This window comes from Neopsephotus bourkii, unplaced genomic scaffold (genome assembly GCF_033783945.1).
Source record: "Neopsephotus bourkii isolate Nb327-2 ecotype Australia unplaced genomic scaffold, CSIRO-AGI_Nbou_v1 NB_1036, whole genome shotgun sequence".
Taxonomy (NCBI): domain Eukaryota; kingdom Metazoa; phylum Chordata; class Aves; order Psittaciformes; family Psittacidae; genus Neopsephotus; species Neopsephotus bourkii.
This window is the reverse complement of record NW_026901525.1, coordinates 2,449,423-2,475,567: the sequence shown is the minus strand read 5'-3', so window position 1 is coordinate 2,475,567 and position 26,145 is coordinate 2,449,423. Positions and strand designations below refer to the sequence as shown.

The window sequence follows — 26,145 nt, the reverse complement described above, 5'->3', positions numbered from 1 at the left end:
GTGGGCAGGCTATAGGATGCAGTGATGGTGCACATGTTTTGTGCTCATGTGCTGCAAAGCAAACCTGCTTGGTCTGATCCCTCACTACCTTCTCCAGAAGACCTGACAGCTCTTTGCTGATTAAGGCTCTGCTCAACTTCAGGGCTTTTTTAATAAACAAAGCAACTTTGACTTCCAGTAGCAGGAAAAGACACATAAACCAGACATGGTTCATTTAATGCATGTCTATTGCTTAACGGGTAAAGTGCATTTTTTCACCAAATTTGGTCAAAATACTCCCTTTTCCAATTTGATTCTTTGCCCCCCAAACATGAGCACTGATTCTATTCTTGCAGCTATACTGACTGAGAAGGGTGAGGCAGTTTGGTGCCTTTTGGGTCTCTCCACCTCTATGCAAGACCAGCAGAGAAAGCCAGGAAGGTGACAAAGAGATGCCTCTCCCACCATCTGACCACTAACCATGGGCCTCTCACCTGACTGTTTGCATGAGAAGGGCACTCTCAGTCTAAGGTCCTTCTTACAGCTGCTGGTGTCCCTTGCAAGCAAAGGCAATTACAGCTCTGTAGTCCGCAGCATGTGAGCAGCTTCTAAATCTGGGGAAGGACTGAATCCTGGCAAAGGCAAATTGTCTCAGGTTACCATCCCCAGAACTGCTTGCCTGTGGTCCGAAACAAAACTAAGATCATTTGTTGCCTGGGAGATGCTGTTATGTGCCAGCTGCAGCCCTCCTGAAAAAGGTATTGCTCTGCAAGGACAGCATAGCTGAGCCCTCCGAGCACCAGAAAGCACACAACGGGGACAGACGGGATCACTGGGAGGGGAAAACAGCCTCTGCTTTTAGCCATGGCCTTGCCAACATAGAAGGGAAACAAGCTTCCTTCTTTTGTGGCTGAAGATTCCTCTGCTAGGTGATGTGGTCATCTGGTGTCATTCACTTCAGCGATACAGAGCCAGTTATCTTCAAATCAGGCTCCCTTTTAAAGCATTTCTCACTGGCACCTTTAAAAACTGCTCTTAGATACCACACACTTTGAACAACATAAATAACATCAGTTGTAACTGTCACATATTTTAATAGAACATCTCTAAGAAATAACAACACACTTTCCTATTTCTGCCGTGCTGCGTTGCCACGTTTTGAGCTGGAGTGGTACCCATATGGGAAAACTGGTGCCACATCAAAAAAGACTAAATGGGAACAGCTATTTTAAGGGGCACAAATGCTCAGAAAATTGACAAATGCCTTGATATCATGTATTTACCCCTTGGGTTTGCAACATCTATGCCCCTGCCCCCTGCATGGGTCTGCCTCTGAACTGGCTGTTGCTCAGCATGGCAATCTGGGCAACGTGGGACACTGCTGGTGACAGGTGGCACAGTAAAGCACAAGCGCTGGCTGTCCCTAAAAACTCCCAGAGAGAGGAAAACTACTCCTTCACAGAAATAAACACAACACATGAGCCAAAGTAACATTACAGAGCCCCTCTTCCAGGTCTGTGGCTCATTTGCAGAGCCTCATTCTCTCATTCAGATCCGAGATTTACAAGGAAACCTACACAAAACAGATTAGTCATAGATTAAAAAGGCACCGAAAGGTCAGAATTTTAGCTAACAGAGGCTCCTCTCATGACAGCTTCCAGGTAAAGACCGAGATGAGTTGATGTTTCAGCCCCTGAAGCAGCAGATACGAAACAATGCCCCATTTCTTTGCTGTAGAGAAGGTGCTTCACACTCATTCACTGAAGGAAGCAACAGCAACCCGCTCTTTGACTACAGTGATAGGTCTTCCAAGACTCTTTTGCATGCACACACAGGTCGAGGATCATGGGCTTTACTGCAACAAGTCACCACCAACTCCTTAATAACCCTCCTTCCGTTCTCCAGACCAACCAGAACAACAAAGCTCTATTTCCAAGTGGTTTGTCCCACACTGGCAAAGCCCAAGACACAAAACAGACCAGTTCCCTGTTACCTTGCATTGCTGAATGCGATGGGCCAATGTAAAACCCAGCGGTCCCAGCAGCTCTCCCAGTGACTCACAGCACAGACAGTTGAAGCAGGTGCCACCAGCAAGAGGCTCTCAGTGGTAAATCATCACTTCGCCAGCAAAACCCTCAAGTGCTTGCCCAGAAACAAAGCAGTCACATCATAAACCAGAGGGTGACATCAGTCCAGGGATTGCATTTCCTACAGAGGTTTAAATGTCACTACTTGTGACTGGAAACTGGACACTTATATCCAAGTTACTCTAAATTTGCAGAAGACATGGAAGAATTGTGATTCTGATTTTGTGTAGGTAGAGCTCACTTCCAAATCCTTTCTATTTCTCAATGTGATGATGACAGAAAAGGAAAGAAAAACAGAGAACAAGCAAAACTTGTAACATAAAGTAAAAAGCCAACGAACATCGATTTAAGGCTGACTTACCAAGTCAGGTGTGAATGAGGTGAGCAGCAGAACCCCTTGATTTCCACTGGAAAGGGTCAGTGTGAGTCAAACAGCTTGATCTACTTGGGACCCAGCTATTCAAAAATCTCTGGATTCCCCTCTTCCAATCTTATTCAAAGTTCTGCTCTACATCTTCTAAACTCAAAGCTCTCAAGGATCTGAATGCACTTATTTCATCATTCCTTAGTTGAGCCACAAAGACTCTGCACATAGACACATATATACACACACACATACACAGCTTGTGCATATGGTCTAACACCTTCACCAACCTGAAGTGCATTTGTGATTTTCCACACACAGCTCTTCAGGCTTTCCAAAAGCAACACATCCAAGACTTCTACCCAAGCACAATGGGTCAGATTTAATCTTGCTGTGAGGTACAAGATGTTTGCACAGTGGTGAGAAATACTAGAAATCAAACTTTTCTTGGCTGAGTTACATGCAACATTACGTACTTCTTGCTATTAATGACTCCTTAGTAAGTAGTGCTATTACTCTACATATTCCAGAATACTCCAAGTTAGGCATGGCAGCAATTTTCTTGGTATGAAGTGTTCCCTGAGTTAAAGGTAGCCACTGAAATGCCCTAAAATGTAAAGGCTGACTTTTCTCTTTGGAAATTTCCTGTGCTGAGAAAAGAGGCAGATGAGAATAACTAATCCACATTTAAGGACACAAACTATGGATTAGTTTCTTTACTTGGAAAGCAGTTTAGCTCCTTGACTCCCTGCTGCAAGCAACACAAATAAAATGATGCAGTGCAAGACCATAAATGAAAGGGCACTCAGTTTCCACAGATCCAACATCCCGTAACTCTCATGGGATTGTTGTTTCCTCAGTTCCCTAATGGCTGTCACCAGCAAAAAACATTATTTACCCTTGTAATACCTGCAGGGCAGGCAGTTATTTTATCTCCCTCATGGGATTTGCACCTCCGTGGGTTCTGGCACAAAGCAAGCTTGGGAGAACTAAAAATGGAACCAAGATCCAAGTCCCTGTCCATCTTTCTTCTTCTGAGATGCAGCACATATTCCTGCCAGCCTGGAAACTGTGACACCCACTAATGCATGTTATAGACCTGTGTCCATATAGATCCCACAAACTGAGCTCTATCACAGGCAGGGGAAAAAAAGGAAGCAAGGGAAGGATGATAAGGACATGAGGTTTAAGGTCCCTTCCAACCCGAACCATTCTATGATGGACAGACACAGTACTGCTCAGTTATCAAGTACAGTTAATCCAGACTGCACATCTTTCAACCAAGTAACACCATGCCTTTGCTAGTTGCTCCTCCTATTTAAACTTCAAGCTTTCAAAGCAAGTGCTCTGGGTTGGAAGACGGCACGGGAGTAGTGCAGCACCAGGAGTTACACATCAGTTCAAAGTGATTAATCCTGAGGAATAGAAAAAGCCATGTTTTCCTCAAATGAGAGGAGCAGAATTCCAAGGTGAGGTCAAAAGCCTGCAAGAGTCAGCAGTTTAGGCTGGTACGTGGGATCATGATGCTGACAAAAGCAGTCCTTCCACTTGGAAACATTTTGTGAGCCACATGTTTTTTGTTGCTGTTCTTTCTTCACCATCTTCTCATCCTAAGCAATACCTGGGAATACTGCCATCAGATGTGGATCTCAGGGAGGAATTCTGGTCTTCAACCATGCTGAAATTAGGCCTTTCAGATATTTAATATTATTTATTCAATTTCATTTGAAGAGCCTTAAAGAAAGACCTTTTCCACCAACAGTCCTGAGTTAAGATAAATGCTGTTTAAGTGGAAAATGGCATGGTCAGCAGCCACACAGATCTGACCTGCAACAGAAATTACCTAACCTCCAATACACTCATATGAGGGAAATCCTGTGGGCTTGGGTCATTCAATAAGGTTGTTTTACACTTAGAGGAACACCACATGTCCAGAATGGGCTCTAAACTGCTAAGATACAGCCTGAAAATCGACTGCTCCTTGGTTTTACAATGGGTTTTTTGCATTCTCTATTAAATAAAACCTCCCAAAGCCCTCAGGAGGCAGAGCTCAGCCTGGAAAGGATTTTGATGGTTACACTGTAAACCCACAGAAAGCAGGGACCTAGAAAGGAAACAGCTCATTATAGATGAAATCTTGATCCCAGGTTCTGCCCGAAACAACTGGGATTATTAATCCAGATAAGCAAACTCCTGGTGCTGAACCCCACTCCAATATTTAAAGCAATTCAGAGAAGATGCTGAGTAGTCCCTTTTCTCCTCAGATAACGCCATTGGAACTGTATTCATCGATGAATTTCTAAGTGAACACTCGAAATCTGGGTAAACAAATTCAAAATATCAAGGCCATATTTACATTCCAGGGTAATAATTCAATATTTAATATCTCCTGCTTCCAGTATTCTAGGGTTTTCTATGCACCAAAGCGTTTAGCCATGTAAAAACCAGCTGCAGCAGCTGGAAGACATTCACTGGGGCCGCCAAGATTAATTAGTTTAAAAATACATTACTAAAGTGTTCATTTTATTTCCAAAAAGCTAACCCTGCTGCTTTCAGCTCTATTAGGGGGCTTGGTGAATAATGCTTATGCAATGTTCTCAGCGGGAGGGATCAGATGCCACAGTTTCACAAATGCATACAAATATCTTAACTAAAACAAGTCTTGGATTTCGGTTAATGCTCCTCTGGACTGACTCAAGTCATTATTCACAGCAATATGAAAAGCAGCTTGCAAATAGTTTCTTCTTTCCCCTCTACACCCAAATGCCCAGTGCTGAAAACTGCTTTATAAAATCACTGATGAAATCTCTCTTCATACCTGGCATTCACATCCCTGTGTTCAAGCATGATAAAACACAACAAGGCTCTGTGTATGCCTTTTCTCTCCAAGAAGTTCCTGCATAATCTTAACACAGCTTTTGACAAATCAAACAGACAAGAGTCAGAGCTGAGATTGTAACAGAAAACAAGGGCTAGATTTGGCTTAGTATCCACAGGGATCACTTTTCTGGCCAACAGTTTGCAAAGGGTTATTTATGGCTAGCCATTTTCTGCTGGAAGATGCTGAGGTTTTAGCAGAGTTTCTGCAGAGTATGCAACAGCATTCAGCATTTGCTCAGCTAATGAGTTAAATCACTGCAGCTCTCCAATGACTTGAAGATTATGGGTGTAGGAAAAGGGAATGCTTGGCGAGGGGAACTTTCAGCAGTCACCACCAAGCTGCGGTTAAAACAGACACCAATGACTCTATTCAGCTCCCAAACCTCAGACAGTTTCCATTTTCTCAATAACAAAGCATTTTTGTGGAATGAGGTAACAGTCTCCATCTGCCAGGTTCTAACTCTCCACTAGGATTTCTCAAGAGCCTGGCTGAACGAGGGCTGGCCAGAGGAGCCCAGGGCTGCACAAGGCAGGAGTCCTTCCTGCCTGGGAAACAAAGGGACAAAGGTGACCCAGGACAGACCTGGAGAGGAGCCTCTGGGATCATCACAGGAAATCTGCTGGGAGTTTGCATCAAAAGTAGCCTCAAGGTAGCTGAAACCAGTTCAGGAGAGTGCAAAAGACTGAGGGAAGTGAGACTGCACTAAGGATGGACTGGGACAGGCAGGAGGGACCAGAAAACAAATGGGCTCCACAGGTTCTGTGGTCAGCAATCCATCATAGGAGAGTCAGGAGAACAGAGCAGTGTAATTTAGAAGTGAACAGAGGTCTGTGAGCACACAGTGCAAATGGGAATACCTGAAAGGCTGTGGAGCTCAGCCAGAGCAGTTACAGCCTCAGAACAGAGGTTGGAGTGGTCTGGGGTTTGTCCTTGCCTTGGTTTTGTATGTGGCAGCCTGCATCTTGGCTTCTTAATTCCAGGGATGCTGAGCACCATTCCTTTGATTTCAGGCAAAGTCAGCTCAGTTCCTCTGAAGCACAGACTGCTCATTTAGATTCAGATGAAGATCCTGCGTCCTATTGGAACCCCACATCCAGCCCTCATCTTCTGTAAGCAGCTCAGACTCTCAGCTCCAGGTTCAGCACATCTCACCTGCCTGCCCTGCCAAAGGATGAGCAAACCAGAACACCCCAACCCTAGGCTCACTCATGCAAATAAAGGTAAAAACCTTGGAACGGCATGGAGAGATGAGGCCAGCTGGAAAGAGCTCGGAGGGAAACGTGGCTACACAGCACGTAACATCAGGAAAGGATCTTCATGGTGCATGTGGGATTTCTGATCCATTTTTGTCTGTCCCTGCATATATAAATCTTTAAAAAGCCATGCAGGAAATTCCCCAGGACACTGCAGCAGCTGGTGCAAATGGATGCCTCGGGCAGGTCACAACATACGAGATCCAACTTAGTTACTACTTTGGTAAAGAGTGCTGCCAGGAGCAGTTATTCACACCATGTGGAGCCCTCGTTCTGCCTGTGTGACAGAACACATCTGACTACAAATTTAAGTCAAATTTATAGTCAAATGTCTATTCAGAAGGACAAGAAAACACGTCTAGAAAACCCATTCTGATGGTATTTAGTCTGGTGCATCAAGTTTTGTATTTACAAGGACAACAACAAGGATTGTCAAGCAGAAACTACTCCAAAGCCATTTTTGCACGAATTTCATTGAGATTTGCAACCAGATCTATGATACTACTGCAGTACAAAGGAAGAATCAGTGAGGAGATTTAGGCATAGATAGTCCTGTTTAACATTCACCAGAGCATCAGTTTTACTGATCTGACACAAAACTTCATAGATGAAGACTCAGCCAAAGCAAATGCATTTAACCCTGGTGTTATTTAGTCTGAAGGAGATGCTGAAATCTGTGCACTCATACATATTCATATGCACTAACAAGCAACAAACTCAAAAACACAAGATGCACCTGGAACTCAGCTCACCTGCAACCCAAATTGAGAGAATTCCCACTTCCAAAGATGCCAGTTCTTTAACCATCAATCCTTATTTCTGCAGGTCAGGCACAGCCTCCCAGACATGCACTGATGCAAACCAAGGAGGAGCTTTTTAACAGGTTTTGACAGGGTGCCCAGAGAAGCTGTGGCTGCCCCATCCCTGGCAGTGTTCAAGGCCAGGCTGGACACAGGGGCTTGGAGCAAGCTGCTCTAGTGGAAGGTGTCCCTGCCTATGGCAGGACATTGGAGCTGGATGAGCTTTGAGGTCCCTTCCAACCCAAACCATTCTGTGATGACTCTATGAATATCAGAAGATATGGGGTGTACTCACACCACTGCTGACAGTTTCCTGCATGGCCTTGTACAACTCAATTCCCACCTCTACATCCAATTCTCCCACCTGAAGCAAAGGCACTTTTTCACTTGCTTTTCTGAAGGCATTCATGTTCCTGTAGCTTTTTTCTCTTGAAGTTTCAAAAACATTAGTATTGACCCGCTCACTCTCTAGTTTAATACCACGTACCCAGCGGGATACCTGGGGAACACAGCTGCCAAGTGGCATACCTTCTTTCCCAGCCAGGACAACCCATTTCCCAAGCCGTTTTTCTTCCTACAAAGAATGCTGCTGCCAAATCTCTAATACTTGCCTCACTGCAAGGTCAGCCAAAGAGGACTTCCATCAGAGAGGAGCTCTGCTAGAGAAGGCTCCCTGGAGATTATAAGAATAGTACAGTCAAGCCCAGATGGCAACAACGTGCAGAGCACATTTCCAGCAAACAGTGACTGGGCAGAGGACTATGCAAACTCAAGTCCACCCTGAGTGCTGCTATCTGCTAGCTAAGCACTCAAGTCTAGGCTGAGGCCTTTGGGAAAGGTCAGGGTGGATTTACAGGCTCTGGAGATACTGCTTTTGTTCTCACTCTTTGCTTCTCAGTTCCTTCGTTAAAAGATACTAATCTCTCTGTAAGGCAGCTCTTTGGAGCCAAGAGTTTAGATATTATTGCAAAACATATGCTTAAAAGAGACTGGAAATGATGTTGGCAGTGTTACAAAGGGGAGCGAAGTGCAGCTTTGGGTCAAAACAAGAAAAAATAAACCTAAGCTAGTAAGCAATTCCCATGTGATGGTTTAGGAGAGCCAGCAAAGGCTTCTTCTAGAAAGAAAACAATACTGTGAGAACGAAGCTAACGAGAGCTGGCTCTTGGAAAAATAAGAGGCCTGTAATGAGCCACAGTATTGCCAACAGCTCATATCCAAGAGAATCTTTCTGGGAAACCGACCCAAGTCATTACACTGGAAAGCCCTGCGGGACGAGGGACCTTCAGGCTAAAAGCTGGCAAGCTGCTTCATCAGTTAAGGTTGGTCCCAATGTTTTCTCCTGTGTAAGAATAATTTGTTTTAGCCTACAGGTCTCTACAGAGCAATGGGTAAATTCAGGCTGCTTCCTCTGGGAAGGGGAGTGCTTGGCAAAGCCCTGCCTAATGAGACGTATATAGGTTTCCTACCACTGACATCCCTTCAGCCCAGGACCCAGCCCAGTGCACCCAGTCTGTTTGCTTTGCTTCACTCCCATGCACCACCAAAGCTCCATGGTGCTACCATGGTGCAGCAGGCACATCATGCTGATGAGCTGGTAGACACTCACCCCAGCCACTTTGGTCAGTGCTCCACTGCAAAATGTGATGACTGTGCCTCCACAGAAGCAACTTTTGGGGCCTCATTCACCCAAAACAGACAATTAGAGCAATTACTCTGGTGTATCTTGTTTTCCAGAGGGATAATGAGACTTTGTTCTATCTCTCCATTTCCAAGAGATCTGCTAAGACACCACAAAAACACTGATGCAGAGTGGTATAGGTCAGGCTTTTGTATGCAGCCTTCTCTTTTATTTCCACCCCGACTACTTATAGTTGCAGGAGTGTACAGATCACAGAAGACAATGAATGTGATCCCTCACTGCGCTTCTCTGCTGGCACAGAACGAGCCGGCATTGGCAGGGGATGTCAAGGCGCTGTCTAATGACTTTCCTCCTCTTCCAACTCCTTTTCTGATTCATGTTGCCATCTTCCTTGCAATTGACCTAAATAACATGTTCAGGCAGCGCTGGAAGTGGTTCTGCCTCATACTTCAATAGCAGCAAGATCTCCACACCTGGAAAGGGTATTTCTTGGGAAAGTCACACCTCAGGTGGCTTCGGAGCGTCCTTCCTGGGAAAGGAACGGAAGCACCCTGTCTTGTCTCACTTCAACTGTAGGACTTCCTGGCTACAGGAGAACAAAGGTTGCCCAGGAGCAAAGAAAACACATGCTACGTCTGTGCCCAAGCCCCAGCAAATCCGAACAGTGTGGGCAGAGTATTCGGTTACCTCATTTCCAGGTGTGCTGTCAGCATGAGCCATGACTGGCTTGGGATGAAAGAGGGAAAACTGCTCCTAGATCTGGACTTGTCTGCATCGTTTATGGTAATTATTGCCCAGCAGCCTTTAATCCTTTAATGTCATATCACACTCTCAGCCCTCAGTTTCTCTATAACCTTTTGATCACCGCTTGCTGTTCCACTCAAGAGGAGGCTGGAAGATGGAGTGCAAGACCACACTATCCCAGCAGAGCCAAAGGGAAGAGGAGAGCTAAGAAAGCCACTACAGAAGAACATTAGCAGGTCAGCCATTATCAGACACACAGTGGTTATGTATGCTAGCAACATACAAGCACTTAAACCAGCCATTACCCAAATAGCTCTCCAGCTATTTACTTCTCTTAGCACCTTTTATAACATAAAGCATTCAACACCACTGCATCACAGGCATACAGGGGCAATCCAACCCCTGGTGCCCTACAGAGGCTTCACACAGAAAGACTTTTGATCCTCTCCCAGTCTCATTCTTTCCTTTACCATAAGTTTAGGCACTCCTGATAGCCACTGAGATATCTCGCCTCCTTACAATCCCACACAGACTGCTGGTCTCAATGTTATCTTACAGCAATGGGCTTCGCAGCTGTGTGCTGAGTAAATGGAAAAGCAAAAAGTCAACTGAAAACGCATTGATTGCCAATAAGGAAATAGACTGTGAGGAAACACAGGAAGGTATTCCAAAGCTGCACGGACTGTCGCAGCTCTCACATGAGGTGGTTCTAGTATGTGGTCTTCACAATACACCTTGCAAGGCAGGCGCTAGATCCTCAGCAGCCTAACAGATCCCTTTTCCAATTCAAAAGCTACACATAAATATAGCTGCCCTCGCACAATAGAAAGGAAGTTATACTTGATCTGTATCACTGCCTTTCCAGGTAACTGAGCTTCAAAACCAAAGCAGAAAAGCTGCAAGCAAAACGCACACATCTCTGTGCCACAGCATGCCTGCTTCGTCCACAATGGCTAGTCTCTATCTGTTATCTCCACATTTTTTATTAGCTCATGTTTACTTTGGCCACACATCCAAGCAGTCACTTAAACAGAGTAAGAGAGGGAAATCTTGGACTCCCAACAATGGCCACGCAGTCTAATCTGCCACTGGGGACAATGACTTGACTCCTATTGGCGTTTAGTGCTGGCAGGGTCAAGTGTAACATGTGCTGAAGGAAGCACTAGGGAGGCAGATCTGCGGCCGTTCCAACCACACTGAGCACTTCCTTGAGCTATTCAGAGGTCCCTTTCCCCCTCGTGTGTAGAGAAAACAGCTCCAGCTGTCCAGTCACCTGCACTGGCTTCTCTGCTCCCTGGATTTATGACATTGGAGGCTGCTAATGGCTCCAGGTTAGATACAGCACATTCCTCTGGCTTACAGCTCAGGATTAGTTCACAACTAAGTTAGGAAGCAGTTAAGATTATGTCCTTGGCATCAGCCTTATATTTGGTGCTGGAAGATAATTTATGCTCCTGAACAGAACTGGCACTGGGCAGGTTGGGCATAAACACCAACAAGCTTCCATCCAGCACGCACACCAATCAGAAGGGTCGAGTTAATATTCATCCCCGGTGCTGATTTAAGAATCAGTATTTTCTTAGCTGAGGAGTTCAAAATACTTTGCATAAAATCACTGGAACTTGCAGAGGACAATCTACCGTAATCACAGGCAAATAAAAAATGATGTGAGTTAATGTTGATGACCACAGGCCAAATGAAGCCAAAGCAAGGCTGCAGTAAGAACAAGACCATAAATTGTAGGATTTTTATTACATTGCTGTTTGGATTTTATGTTAAAACATTTCTAAACAGCTCTTGATTAACTATTAACTTAGCCCTAATAGACGCATCCTTCCAATTGCTCCCAGAGTAATATTATCCTCTCAGTGGGCTCCTGTTGAGCAAGGGCAGAATCATTTGCTAAACCCCTTCTCCATTTAGCAAATATCCACAGACACGAAGTGAGTCACTGAGCAGAGGCAATTCTGCTAGGATGAAATACAGGAAGGTGGAAGCCATGTGGCATTCTTCAATTTCCCCTTTCCTTTCACAATCAGCCCCTTGATATTTTCTTCAACAGGAAAACTGACACTCCCCCTCCTTGTAAACTGCTGACAATTGTATTTTACACCTGGCAAAAACCAGCGCAAAGAGGAAGGAAGAGAAGAAACAAAGCCCAAGAACTTTTCTCAGCAACTACATCTCTGCACAATGGGGCAGTTTTCTTCCCAACTGCAGCTGAAGAGCCACCACTTAATGGACAAAGCCTAGCAAGTACAGATGAGCCTTCGTGGGAAACACCACCTCCCCTCCACGGAATGACACAACGGGGAGCTCTGCAGCGGCTTCACGGCAGCTGCTTCCCAGAGAGCAGCCAGAGCTGTCAGGGTTGGCCCAAGTTCCACTGAAACCACTACAGCACGTGCAGCTGAACCCCTTTGCTTGCAAAATCTCAGCCCTAGTACTCCAATGTCCTAGCCTTTAACAGTTACCCTAGATTCTTGGCAGCAATCTGAACATTACATAGTACTGGTAACGTTTCTCTGTCCCCTAACAATTGGTCTCTTCCCTTTCCTAGATGCAGCTGGGGTTTATTGTTCTACCTGCCTTTTTTTTAACCAGAGTAAAACATTTACATCTGTTTTCATGACCTCACCAGGCAGAACACTGACAAGTTCTCTCTGACTTTTTCCATTTTGGCCATTGAAACTGCATCTCTTTCAGCAGAAATAGTCAAAGGCCCCCAAGGAACGAGGTGTAACAGCTTGAGCTCTGGAGTTGAATGCTGAGTAAAACTGCAAATGGCATCGCACCACCTTCTCCCCAGACCAAGGTGGGTGCTCCATGGTGGGCACAGGCAATCCAAGAACTGAAGATACCAACCGTGGATACTGATTGCTGAACACCAGCAAAGTGGTTTCCTTACATGAGCAATTACAAGAAGTTCTGGAGCTGTTTGTTCGGTGGAGGAGCTCAGCTCTTATTCAGACCAGTCAGTCCCCAGGTTTCCCTAAACACCTTTTACGCCTGTGGAAAATGTCTTGCACTGAAGGTGAAGCAGAGGCACAAGGTTTATGCTCATGTGTCTCTCCAAGGCTGTTGCTGCAACCAGGGCTCTTCAAGCATGAACTCATGCAAGCCAAGAACAGTGGAAATCCCACAGACATGGATGAGGACCCTAACAGGCACTATGAAAATCTCCTGTATCAGTGCTGGGATTACCATCAAAGTCCTTTTCCAGAGAGATGGGGTGGGAATCACCTGAGCAGGAGAAGGAATCCATTTATCCCTTTTTCCTGCTGGCAATTCAAAACCACCAGCAGGCCACGTAACAGCACCAGCTCAGCCGCAATTAGGAACACAGCACAAAGCATCTTGCAGTTGAGCAAGTCCTGGCTCTGAACAGAACCAAGTGTTTCTACAGTTGGTGCACTGGGAATTTCAGTAACCTGCCCCCAGAGTTTCCCTGGCTCCATCAGTTAAGGGTTCACCTCTATCCTAAAGCTGTCAGGTCCAAAACCCAAAGAACATCACTGAGCTCATACCCCTCCCATATCTGTTGACCAGTGAACACTGCCCACAGCCACACAAGGCTGGTACTCTGTGTCAGGGCAACCACAATGACACAGGCCAGGGAAGAGCCTCCTCCTGCTTTTCTTCCCCATGATGATCCTGGGTAGTTGGGCCACCCCACTGACAGGCAGCATGGCTGTTTCAGTCTGCTCTAAACCCAACTGCAGCGTAAACAGGAAGCAGAGCTGACAGCAGAAGGGCTGCAGATGCTTGCAAACCCTGCAGAGGGAATGGCAGGAACCTACCGTCCTCCCAGAGAACAAGGAACCAGCCTATCTCCAGCACACCAGTCCCTGCTCAGCTCCTCAGTGCTGTTCTGCAGGCAGGGGAGATGCAGAGCTCTTTCCCCAAGAGGCATCTCAAAAACATCCTGCATGGAGAGACAGCGGTGCTCCAGCAGCTGAGGCCATGGAAGTGTTCACAGGGCTTCCTGCTAGGGAATTCTGGATATTTCCAAGCACCACCCTGCCTTTGGTGTGTCCGCACCACTCCCTGTGTGCAGGTTTAAGGAGTCCTTATTCCAAAACATACTTTTTGCAGCAGAGCACCCACTGTAATTAGTGCCCACAATGAGCTACACTGCCTGTATTTTTGTCTCCTGTGCTATGCCACTAGTCTTAAAAGCATACGAAATTACAGACCTAGCTGGGAAAGAATTAAACCAATGCTCACAACTCTGTGTCTCTAAGGAAGTAGCCAAGAACACGAGCAAGAGAACCAAATGGTCTCCATCCTAGGAAAAGGAAGGGAAATGGCACAAAACTAAGACAGGAGAAATGTCAGACTTCCCCTTTCCTGCTGTCCTGCCTATCAGGAAGTCAAACCACATTTTGACAAAGCAAATTAGGGAAATGAGGCAGCTTCAACACTGTTGTGAACATCAGAAAAAAGATTACTCATGCCAGAGGCAGATATTTAAATACAGGAGCCTCCTAAGGACATATCCAAGAAAACACTTCACAAAACTGAACAGCAAAGGGAATATCTGACAATCCCATGCCCAGAGGGGCCAGAAGAGCCACAGATTTCTAGTGCTTGGTACAGGAGTCTAAAAACTAAATCTCCCTGAACTGCTCTCTAATGGGGTGAGCTGCCAGCAGGATCCTGCGTCCATCAGATGGGCCTGCTCTGGGGCCGCCTTCCCTTTGCTCCTGGGAGAGGTTTTCCACTTTGGGAAGCTTTCTTTATGAAACAGCGAAGGCATTACATTCAGCTCTGAAAGAATGGAGACCTCAGTATCAAACAGCACTGTGAAGGTAAGTAACCAACCACCAACATCCACCATCCATTTGAGCTGTGAGTCAGCGGGGAGTAATTCCTGCTAACACACTTCACCCAGGGCAAATCTAAAGTGAATTCTCATGGAAGAGTCAAAGTGATTAATGTAACCACAAGTACAAAACATCAACTAAACTGGCAACCAAAACAGAAAACATCACCTGAAAGAAAATGCAATCATCTGAAACAACACTGTGCTTAGTGAAAACCCCAACCCGTTTTGAAGTGATGCTGAGCTGGTTTTTAATAGCGAGATCCAAACCATGCCTGCAGAGTCTTTGTTTAACACACACACACATACAAAAAGCAAGGCTTGGAGCAGTCCTTCCCTGTACCCACCCTGGGATTCCCTGGGAACATAGCAACCATTTAGGATGTGTTAAACATTTCCTTGCGCTACGTTGGAGCATTTGGTTTAAGTTTACTTCCGAGTTTATTGGTTGGGTAAAGTTTCAGAGCTTACTTAATAAAACACAGCTTAAGCTTTGCAACCGCGCAGCCTGGGGAAGGGACACGGCCCAAAGAGTGGGGTTTTTCCCCTTTCAGAAAGCGGAACGAGCTGTGCTTCCCACCCAAACCCCATCGCGGCTCCCTGGGCGAGCTGCATCCCGGCTACCGACCAGCCAACCCTCCCGGGGTCCCCCGGGGCTCCCCGGCCGCGCCCGGGACACCCGCGGCGGAGGCACCGTCACCTCCACACACACAGATCCACTCCCCCCGCTCCGGGACAAGCCCCGGCCCGCCCGGGGCTGGTGGGGGGGAAGCGGGCGGCAGCTCCCACCACGGCCGCTGCCCCAGCACGGTGCTGCCCGGCCCATCTCAACCTACCTGCTCGGCGTTCACACTCGCTCTCCCGGCGATGGGCAAGCGCGGCTCAGCTCACTCCGGCTCCGCTCCGATGTGCTCTCCAGCCCCGCGGAGCAGGCGCCCAGCCCGGGGCGGGGCCGAGGGGCGGTGGGCTGGGCTGGGCTGGGCTGGGCTGGGGCAGGGCCGGGCCGTCCGGTGCCCGCCCCGCACAAGCCCGCGCTCCGAGAGCCGGGAGGGGGCTGCGCTGCAGCTGGCGCCGGGGCTCCGCGGGACGGAGGAGCGGCAGCGAGGGCTCCGGGGGAGCAGGCATCGGCGGGGTGTTCTACCGCCGAGAGGGAGCTGCTGTCCCGCAGGGGCGCCGCGGTTTAGATCCCCGGCCCCACCGAGCTCTCCCCGCCACCGCCGGCCCTGCGGGCTTGTACAAGCCCTACGCGGAGCACGGGAGGGAACCGGTCGGCCTCCCCACACCGGTCACCGGGGCTGAGGTGCGGAGCCCGGCCCGCGCAGACCAGCCCCACCAGGGCCGCTGAGGGCGAGCGGGAGCTCGGGTCCCCCCGGGCGACCCTTCCCCTGAGTAGGGCCGCGGGTCCCCGCGCTCAGCCGGACCCTCATGGCCGAGCACCGGCAGGGACAACCTCCCCCCACCCAGGGAAGGCCGGGTCCGGCGGGGCCTAACCGGGCACGGGGAGCGCTCCGGGCCGCCTGGCGTCGCTGTCGCCATGGAGACGGCGCCATCTCCCGGCGAGCCTCGCGCGCGACCTCTGACGCCGAAGCCCCGCCCCTTCCGGTCACGGCGCGGCGGCGGCACCGGGAAGCACCGGGATACCGGTACCGGGGTGAGGAGTTCGAGGCCTGAGCCCGGCGATCGGAGCCCGCCGCCATGTCGGCCGCCTTCAGGAAAGCGTCTAAATCGAAGCAGCGCCCACACCGCGAGCGGTCACAGGTCAGTGCCCCGGGCCGGGCCGGGCCGCGGCGGGAGTTACCGGTGGTGACGGCCGCTAATGCCGTTCTGTGCTTCCCCTCCTAGCCCGCCTCCCGGAGGAAGCTGGGGCTGCTGGAGAAGAAGAAGGACTACAGGCTCCGCGCTCGGTAAGTCGGGCCGCTGATGGCGGGGGGGAGTCCGGGCACCACCGGAGCGTTGGCTCCCGGTGGAAGGCTCCGGGACGGCGGAGGGGAGCCAGCGCTGGTGATCGCACAAGAGCCGGTGTTCCCGATACCGTCTAGCACGGATCGTCCTGCAGGCAGGGGCCGCATCCGCTCCAGTATCCCCATGGCTGAGCCGGGGGAATGGGAACGTGGAGGGCGAGGGCTGCAAAGTCGTTCTTGGGGTTAATCAAAACTTGCAAGCGTTATATTCCGTCATTGATTTAAACAGGGGACGTTTAGATTGGATCTAAGGAGGAAATTCATTCCTGTTAGGGTGGTGAGGCACTGGAATGGGTTGTCCAAGGAGGTTGTGAATGCGCCATCCCTGGCAGTGTTCAAGGCCAGGTTGGACAAAGCCTTGGGTGAGGTGGTTTAGTGTGAGGTGTCCCTGCCCATGGCAGGGGGGTTGGAACTGGGTGATCTTAAGGTCCTTTCCAACCCGAACTGTTCTATGATTCCATCATTAATGCCTGATTCTGTAGATCCAGGAGGCCTGAGCAGCTCAGTGAGCTTCGCAGGATGGGTGAATGTGTTTCCATGTCCTGTTGTTGGACAGTGTTTGTTTCCAGCTTAGTTAAGGAATAAATCATAAAGCTCAAGTCTTTTGTTGGTGTCTCAAAGATCTGAGCATCAATTTGAAGGACTCAGCCCCTCATGAGGGACTGTGAACATGGCGAAACTGCTGAACAACATTATGGGTTGGGTTGGTTTTGTTGGCTTTCTCTCCTAGTGACTACCACAAGAAGCAGAATGCCCTCAGAGCGCTTCAAAAGAAAGCTCTGGACAAGAATCCCGATGAGTTCTACTTTAAAATGATACGTGCAGAGCTGAAGGTGAGAAACTGAACTGCCTTCAAGCAGGGCTACACTCAGTTGCTGTGAGTAACATCATGTTTTCTCTACCTCGTGTTGGTTTTCATTATGAACTAGTAAACAGATTAGCAAACCTGCTTTGGTGCCTGTGGAAAGCTTTGAAGAAGATGAGGGCCAAAGGGCAAAAAGGATCTTTTGGGTTTATTGTTAGGATCCGTAGCTGAATGGTATCTATCTGTCTGTGCCATATTATCTGGTTTTAGGATGGAGTTCATATTAAAAAGCTGCCAAAGGATGAAGTGACTCCTGAACAGGTCAAACTGATGAGGACGCAGGATATTAAATATGTGGAAATGAAGAGAGTGGCAGAAGCCAAGGTAACACTTCACTTCCTTTTAGGGTTTGCTCAGGATTGTTCTTTTGATTGTGTTGTTGGCTATTGTATGTATGTTGAGTGAAATCTGATTTGTGTCATAGTGGAAATGGTAGGTGGAAATGTCAGTGTGTATAAAACCTAAAGGTAAACATGGCAAATTTTCATGTACATTTCAGACATTAGACATTTACTCTTTCTTCTAATATTTATAAAGAATTGAGAATTATTGTTACAGAAGGGAACTGAATACAGTAGGTAGTCAATAAACAGATAAACAACCCACTTCTGGACATGCTTTGTGCTCTGATGGTGATCCACACACCATCACTGCAGGTAATAAAGAGAAAGCTTTGGATTTGCCTTCATGCTTTTGCTAGTGATTTCATGGTGATCATTCCTACTTCATTCACCATAGAGATAACTTCCTGTTGTGAAAATTGATTTGTACCTATCTAGCGGGGTAGTACCAGAAATTACTGTTAACCTCTACCCAAAAGGTTATGAAGACATGGTGTAAATATAGACCAGGTGTATTTCCAAAGACTAAAAAGAAAGGAAGAGTTCTGATGCTCGAGAAACAAACAGGGAGACATTATTTATTTACCTTGTCACGGATGTTTGGCAAAACACGTTAACTTCCTGCCTGCAGAAAATCGAGAGGCTGAAGTCGGAGCTCCATCTGCTGGATGCGGAGGGGAAGAGTCCCAACAAGCACGTGTTCTTCTTTGATACCAAAAAAGAAGGTAAGATGCTCCAAGGGCTGGAGCAGCTCTGCTCTGGAGCCAGGCTGAGAGAGCTGCGCTGGTTCAGCCTGGAGAAGAGAAGGCTCCTGAAGGGGAGACCTTAGAGCAGCTCCAGTGCCTAAAGGGGCTGCAGGAAACCTGGAGAGGGGCTTGGGAGAAGGGCCTGTAGGGACAGGCCAAGGGGAATGGCTTGAACCTGCCCGAGGGGAGACTGAGCTGAGCTCTTAGGCAGAAGCTCCACCCTAGTGGAAGGTGTCCCTGCCTGTAGCAGGGGATTAGTATTGGATGAGCTTTAAGGTCCCTTCCAACCCAAACCATTGTAGGATTCTGTGATTTAAATGGGTTGTAGCAGAAAACTTGTTCTGTTATGTTTTACTGTAGCTGTTTAAATTACAATGGTGCTTTCTTTATGCCATTACAGTAAGCAAAGGTACTATTTTTCCCAGGAATAATAATTTGGTGCTTTAGAGTTCTCTTTTGATTACTAGAGAAGACCTCAGTTCTGCAGGAGCTGGGACTTCCATCACTGACAGCTCTTAGGCTACATGTTTGAAAGGTTTGCTGGTCCATGGGAGTTTATTCCTAACTTCTTGTTATTTATAGTTCAGGAGTTTGATATTGCAACTCATCTGGATACTCTTCCGGAGCTCGTAGATAGAGTGTACAACCGACCAACCATTGCGACCCTGCAGAAAGAGACACTGAAAGGAGCTACTGATCCTTTCCACTTAAAGGTGCTGCCACTATTTCTATTGTCATTTTCTTCTTGGTTTAATCTTCTATATGATAAGCTCTAAAGAGGATTCATTGGACTGTTGTGGAGGGGAACAAAGTTTTTGTGTTGGGTTTAAACTTACATTGGTAACAGGAGGCTGTGGTGGATGTCACTTCATCATCAAGTACCTGGAGCCTACAGTCAAATCTTCTCCTGGACTGACATGGAGAACTTGTTCACTGGTAGTCCAGTCCACTGTGGATTATAAATCAAGAACTGTGACAGATAGGCTAGAACAGAATGGTATAGATATGATTAGGCAGTTTCCTTGGCAAACTGATGTATTACTCCTCTGTTACATGACATACACCTATGGCACTACCTTTTCATTAGATTGCTGCAGTTTTAGGTGTGATTTTTTTGCAGCATCCCCTGTTAAATCTGCTCTCACACATGCCCCCAAACCCTTTCATCCCTGAATAGATGTGAAGAAGCTTATTCCAACATAGATGCAGCCATTGTTAGGTTTCTAATCTTAAAGTATTTTTCCCTTAGGTTCTGAGCCTGAAGTGACTTCAGATTCAGGATTTGACTCTGTCCTTTTCTCCTTAAAAACCTTTAAGCTATAATCTCACTTTCCAGGTTTCTTAATATAAAGTGTTTCATGACTCTTCAGGTTGCATTGCTCATGCAATCCACTTGGATTCTGATGCTTTGTTATCACAACATTTCTGTCTAGAAGTAGCTACACTCAGCTTTAACACTGTAAATACCACTTAATTGCTTTAGAACACTGGGCAGTGCTATAAGCTTGATTTGGTCTGTTTAAGGTTAAAAACAACATTCCAAATTGCCAATTGGCAAATTGGTAACCTGTTTTTTCCCTAATCAGATGTCAGATAACAAACACCCTGTGGTCCCTCTCCTCCTGCCAGCTTTCTCAGTTTGGCTTGTCAGGAAAGCAGTTGGACAAGTCTCAGGCTGACAAGTTTTCTCCTCTAAAGGTCTGAGTCATATTGTAAGCGTGTTGGGATTTGTTCTCCTTAATTTAATTACTTCAATCACACCTGCACTAATACCATTTCTGTGCTGGGAAAGCCATCCACTCGCAGGAGGTAAACGTGACCAAACAAGTTGCATTTTGAGAAGCCTCTCTGCAATTTTGAGGCATTTCAGGAATTGGTCTCTGGTCTTTCCTTTTATTTCCTCTCTTCTGGATAAACTGGGCTTTTGCTGGGGAGTTCAGTGTTCTCCTGCATTTAACATTGAAATTAAAAGGATTGAGAGAAATGAAATCCCAGCCAGGTACAGAACAAGGTTACACAGCGTCTAAACTAGGTTTGAAGAGATTTGGGGCTTTATGATTTAGGAGATTAAAACAAGAACAAAGAATGAAGTCCTAATTAGAAAACCTCAAAATGAAGGTGTTAAAAATGGTTCTGTGGACTCCAGCCACCGAATTGAAGCAGCTTTCTTTATATGATGATGCTTTTAAAATGTACTAAATGCTTGTAAGGTCTGAGTACCTCAGAAGAGGTCAGTTACAGACCACAGAGTCCTGTTCCTTTCTGTCTTAAAACAGCTTCTGGTTTTGTTCCTCCAGAAATTAGCCCAGCAAAGGAAGAATCAGTACGACCTCCTGAAGCAGCGCATTGAAAGGGAAAAGGCCATGTTCGTTGTTGCACAGAAGATCCAGACGCGTAAAGATCTTTTGGTGAGGGATTTTGTCCTGATTCTTTGAATCTGTTTTGTTAAGGTTCTTAGGTCTGCTTTTGTATGTGTGTGCTTCTCCACTCTGATTTTATATTGACACTTCCAGATAACTGCTAAAAGTAATCCTCTTCTAGTATGGAAAAAGCGAGGAGATGGAGCATTCCAATTGTGCCATGGCTAGGAAATTATATCTGCTAGTCCAAGTCTTACCACATCAGCAGTCTGTGAACAAACCAGATGGTGCCTGACAACCTAAAGGTGGAAAGAACAGGCAGAAATATAATTCCCAGCTAAACAGTTGGAATTTTTCACTAATGCCTTGTCATTTTTCACTGATTTTCACTAATTCACACATTTTTCACTAATGCCTCATCAGTCCCACACAGGGATTTTCTTATTTCTCTCAGGCTGGGTGGGTTATTTTTTCTTACATGGCAACAAGTATGGTTTTCTTGTTCTTTTCTCCAGGACAAAACTCATAAAGTGAAGGTGAAGAAAGAGACAACAAATGGGCCAGCTATTTACAAGTTCAAATTCCAGAGGAAACGTTAGCCATTCCATTGAATAAATGCTACCACCATTGCTTAGGAAGGAAGAGGATTCACGTTAGGAAGGAGAAGTGAGGCACCACATCCCATTGTTTTTCACTGCAGCCTAACACTTTGTTAAAACAAATCACTGTGGGCCTGCGGTAGCCATAAATATATTGTATCTAATGAATTGATTAATAAATCTGAGTTTGTTCTCTTGGTGTTTACAGTGGGAAGCCACAGGAGGTGCCTGAATGGCCCAGTAATACACACCATAAACAATCCTTGAGAAGTCAAGGTCAAAGTTAAGAGCCTGGGAGAAGGGCTGCACTGGGCTTGTTGCGCTCAGCTCCATGGTCCACGATACATCCAAAACCAGAAGAGATTTCAGGTTAGCTCTGTAGCTATCTTTTCAAGCAGGTTAAAGGTGAATTATTACTGTTCTAATCACACCCCCCACTCCAGAATCCCTCTAAGTTTGTGCTTTATCTACACAAAGTATTTCACTTCAAAACATATGAGCTGTAGGGCATTGCAAAGGGTGAATTTCTAAATTCAGGCACCACATTAGCCAAAGCTTATTCTGGAAGGGTGCTAGAACCAGGGAACTGTTTCTGCTGACAAACAAACACTCCTTCCAAAAACTCTCTTGAGTAATTTTCATTGCTGAGGAGCTGTTTGTGCTCATTCTGTTCATGATGGGGCAGTGCTGTGCCATGCTAAACTACCAGCATTGCCCCCGGTGTTCTAACAGAGGTGATACTGAAATGGAGAGACAATACCGAAGGCGGCTGTCCTTGTTGCTCTGAGCTTGTGGGAATGCTGGTAGCTGGAAGGGGGTTTCAACCCAGAACAATGAAGATGCATCCTTGAGCGTCCTGGAGCAGTTCAGACAAGTTGGGAGAGCCTGGGCGTAAACATTCCTTTTCTTATCTCTATCACTTGTACAACCTCTGCCAATAATAAGCACATGCCCATGCAAGATGGTAAAAAAAAAGATGCTCTTCCCACTTTGGGAGCTCTCCTGGATGAAACAGCTTTTTATGTGCTCAGCTGCAGGTTGTTCCTGCCATTGCAGACATTCCCAAGCTGGCAATGGTGGGGGGGTTTTCTCCTGTGGAGGATTAAGGGAAGCACTATACTTTGCTCCCAACAGCGAGTAGGGAGTGCTGAGGGTGAGGTTCGCCATGTCACCATTCCTGGCGTCCTTCAAACCCAAAGGCCAGGAGGGAAACTGAACACAGCGCATGGAGAAAGCCTCCCCTCCTCCTTCCTCACGGGAAAACAAACGCACGACCGAAACTTCCAACGCTTTTCCCTGTGGAAGTTGCTTCTCCCAACGAGACGCCCCCTCTGTGCTGCGGGAAGCAGTGGCAGGGCCCGGCCGGCAGAGGGCAGCAGCGCGCCGCTGCGGGGCCAATGCGGGGGCACCGGGGCCGGTTGCGCGTCTCGGGGGTCTCGTTTTTAATAGAACCCGAAGATTTGGGAAGCGAAATTCCTTGATTTTGAAAGCTCCACTCGGCAATGAGGGGAGAAATACAAAGAATGAGAGGAGGGAGAAGCCAGAGCCTCAGCAACACCGGGTTCACGGAAGAAACCCCCTCAAGTTCATGCAAGAAAACCCCAAGTTCATGTATGGTTTGGGGACCATGGTTTTAAAACGTACATGAAGGTCCCCACGACACTGTGTGTCTTTGAAATGAAATCTCTTTGACTGAGATTTAAATGGGTAAACGTTTGCTCCTTATCCCTGATTCATCTTACCTGCATGGGGTGGGAAAGGACAGGAAGGAAAACCAGTGATCCCATTGGAAGACCCTCAAGGAATTGCTACAGCTAATAGCCAAAAGGTAACCCCACCAAAACCAGCTACCCAGCCTGGCATTCAGAACACCTGCTGCTCCTCTGACCCATCGGTAGAACAACTGTTGCAATGGGCACAAATGACCTAAGCCCTGGAAAAGAGCCATCCCTTCCCAGTAAAGAAGCAAGACATTATGGGATGCAGTAGGTAGCTGTGGGGCTTTGAGCGGTCCAGTGCTTTCACTATGGAAAATTATAGCTCGAGCGCCATACCTCTTATTGTCCTGGTGGTAATTCTCATCCCCACTGCAAGCTCAGCTACACAACAGCCTCACGTTCACTGAACAGGGTACGAGAAGCAGAAGTGGTGCCTCCTCCGAGTCACTTTTCCTTGGGAAAACCAGGAATGTCTTGATAAAAGGAAGCCAGAGCACAGTTACCTCTGTGGTGTTGCACTGAGCAGCTTCATGGCCTCAGAAGCCAAGGTTACCCATCCAGTGGGCTGGGGAGCTGTTTATCACCTTGTGGCCACACCAGGCTGCAAAGAGGAGCCAGCTCTTGTGCACAGTCCCCTGCTCCTGCCTCCAGCCTTCAAGGGTTTGGTGGATGCTGATCCATGAACTGAACCTGCAGCTCCCAACAAAACAGTGCACGACCTCAAAGAGTTAAACCCAGCCAAGCTCTTATCGGGCCAGCAGCCATCACTGTGTTGCAGTTACTGTGGCTCAGCGTCCAGATAAACACCTGGGCTGTTGATGCTGGAAATGCCACTGCAGGTTAAACACCACACTCCAAAGCAGTTGATCTGAGACCATAAGCAAGGACAAGGAAGGGTTTATGGTGAGGTTCGGATTCTCAGCTTCACAATTAACCTTTCATAGGAAAGCTGGGGGCTTATCCATGTAGCAGCTGTGTGCACTTACACAAGTTCCTGTTAATGCTGATTCCACATTTAAAATAATGAGAAAAAAGGGAAAAACTCTGGGTGCAATCACAGAATGACTTCAGGCTGCCAGGGGGAAAAAGCCAATTTATCAGGAGGTAATACTGGAAGTATCATAGAATCCCAGACTGGTTTGGGTTGAAGGGACCTGAAAGCTCATCCAGCTCCAACCCCTGCCATGGGCAGGGACCCCTTCCACTGGAGCAGCTTGCTCCAAGCCCCTGTGTCCAACCTGGCCTTGAGCACTGCCAGGGATGGGGCATCTTACAGGGCTGCCATGAGACTTCACCTGGAGCATCATATGCAGCTCATCAAGGTTCAAGAAAGATTTAGTTCACAGTGGGACACATAAAAAGAGCCTCTAAGATGCAGAAGGGAACTGAGAGCATCTTACGAACAGGACCAAGTACACCACAAAGAGCCAAACACCTCCCCTCAGCCTTGCTCCTGGTTTGACTCCCAAAGCCCTTAGCTTATCTCCCTCACCCTGAAGCACTGAAATGCTTCTGCAAGGGCCTGGGAAGGGTCAATACCTTATAACTGAACAAAACACCCAGCCCACTCGGCCGCAGTGCAAGATGTAAAGGGAGACATCGGTGGGATCTGCATCCTCCAGCTGGGCCCTGGTGAGCGAAGGACAGAGAGAAACAGCCCACAGCTATTTTCTGCTTGTGGTAATTATAGCATCGGAGGCTGAACCAACAGGTTCTTTAGCAAGGAGATTCCCTGCAGCTTGCAAGATACAGATATCAAAATACCCCACAGATTCACAGCTCAGGTTTCAGGTGACTCACAATAATACCGTGCTGTATAATAATTTCATGGAATTCCTTGTTCAGGCTGAAGAACTCAATTGATAATGACTGTCTATAAAACTTAATAGCAGGCTACATTAAAACACCTGCAGGATTATCTCTAGGCAACTGCACCAATATATTTCTAGCAGTAGAGCCATCACCTCCTTGGCCTTCAGGGGTGATTTCCTATAGGCCCTGTTTTCCAAGCCTGAACCAGACTGGACACTGCCACAGCAGCATCTCTTGCCCCATCCCTGTTGGGAACACTTGGAAACCCCAGAGCTCTCCTTCAGCAGAGCAGAGAAGCTTTGATCCCCCCATCCCATCACCGTGCCCATGTGTGCTGCACCACGCCATGAGTCCACTCACCATGATCCCAGCTCCTGCTCGCCATCAGGATGGTGACCCCAGCATGGGGCAGTGGTCCAGCAGTGGGATCACAGCCGTCTCAGGCTGTCACCAAGACCCTGCTGTGCTCACAGCCAGGTTCAGCTGAGGTGCTTCGCCCCAGGGCACTAAAGGGGAAAGGGTGGTGGAGCTCCTCTGCTCCAGCCAGCTTCACAGCAGGGAGTTGAAAGAGCAGGATGTAAATAGGGAATGACTAATGGCTGCCCTGAGCCTCTCTGCACATCCCTTTCCACAGGCTCCTTGGCCACCCGCACCTTTCCTCACCTGGCTGGGAGCAGGATGAGGGCTGCAAACAGGCAGGAGCAGCCTGGGCACACAGCATCACCCCCATCCCCACTGCCACGCACTGGGACGCAGCCCCCGTTTCCCTCTAAACAGAACGTTCCTGCCCAAATTCCATCACAGAGGGATTCAGATAAATACCTGCTGCTGCCTCTGTGGGGGAAGGCAGACATCAGAGCAGAGCCAGTTCTGCACAGGGTGAAAGCAGCTGGTACTTGCTTTGCCATCTCTACAGTTACATACCCAAAGCCTTTAGTGCCTTGAGAACACCAAGGTGAGCAGCGTTGCTTCGAGCAGGTAGGAGCCCATTATTCACTGAGGTCGTATTCCCAGGCTTGGCAAACCTAAAGACTGAACTAGTAACTTAGTGCATATAGATCATGATTTACTGAAGCACAAGCCCTGATGCACCTTTCTAGGGAAGCTCTAATTTATTATGCATTGTCATTAGCTGCAGCAGGGCCTTCATTAGAGCTAGAGTTAAGGT

General features: G+C 47.5%; 2 protein-coding genes across 5 annotated transcripts in view; one reads left to right on the top strand and one right to left on the bottom strand.

Moving 5' to 3' along the window:
• Positions 1-15,501, bottom strand: part of FHL3 (four and a half LIM domains 3) — a 28,144-nt gene extending 12,643 nt beyond the window's left edge. For 2 of the 4 annotated variants that reach the window (XM_061360743.1, XM_061360744.1), the window contains exon 1: positions 15,412-15,501. Coding sequence is in view for 2 of the 4 variants with exons in the window: in XM_061360741.1 (XP_061216725.1) it covers positions 1,973-1,979 (7 nt within the window). In the remaining 2 variants the exon portion in view is untranslated. Of the gene's footprint in view, positions 1-1,972; positions 2,131-15,411 lie in introns of those variants that run through there. The other 2 variants (XM_061360741.1, XM_061360742.1) reach the window with 2 other exon arrangements.
• A 695-nt stretch (positions 15,502-16,196) lies between these two features.
• Positions 16,197-21,647, top strand: UTP11 (UTP11 small subunit processome component). The gene is made up of 8 exons (XM_061360739.1): positions 16,197-16,333; positions 16,418-16,479; positions 17,267-17,369; positions 17,612-17,725; positions 18,374-18,467; positions 19,071-19,201; positions 20,786-20,896; positions 21,364-21,647. The coding sequence occupies exons 1-8, from the start codon at positions 16,271-16,273 to the stop codon at positions 21,445-21,447; spliced, it is 762 nt and encodes a 253-aa protein (XP_061216723.1). The 5' UTR covers positions 16,197-16,270; the 3' UTR covers positions 21,448-21,647.
• Positions 21,648-26,145: the final 4,498 nt, after the last annotated feature.

Coding starts and splice junctions, on each gene's coding strand:
- UTP11 (XM_061360739.1), top strand. CDS start 16,271: ATGTCGGCCGCCTTCAGGAAAGCGTCTAAATCGAAGCAGCGCCCACAC. Junction 18,468..19,070: donor CTTTGATACCAAAAAAGAAG/GTAAGATGCTCC, acceptor TGTTATTTATAG/TTCAGGAGTTTGATATTGCA. Junction 20,897..21,363: donor AGACGCGTAAAGATCTTTTG/GTGAGGGATTTT, acceptor TCTTTTCTCCAG/GACAAAACTCATAAAGTGAA.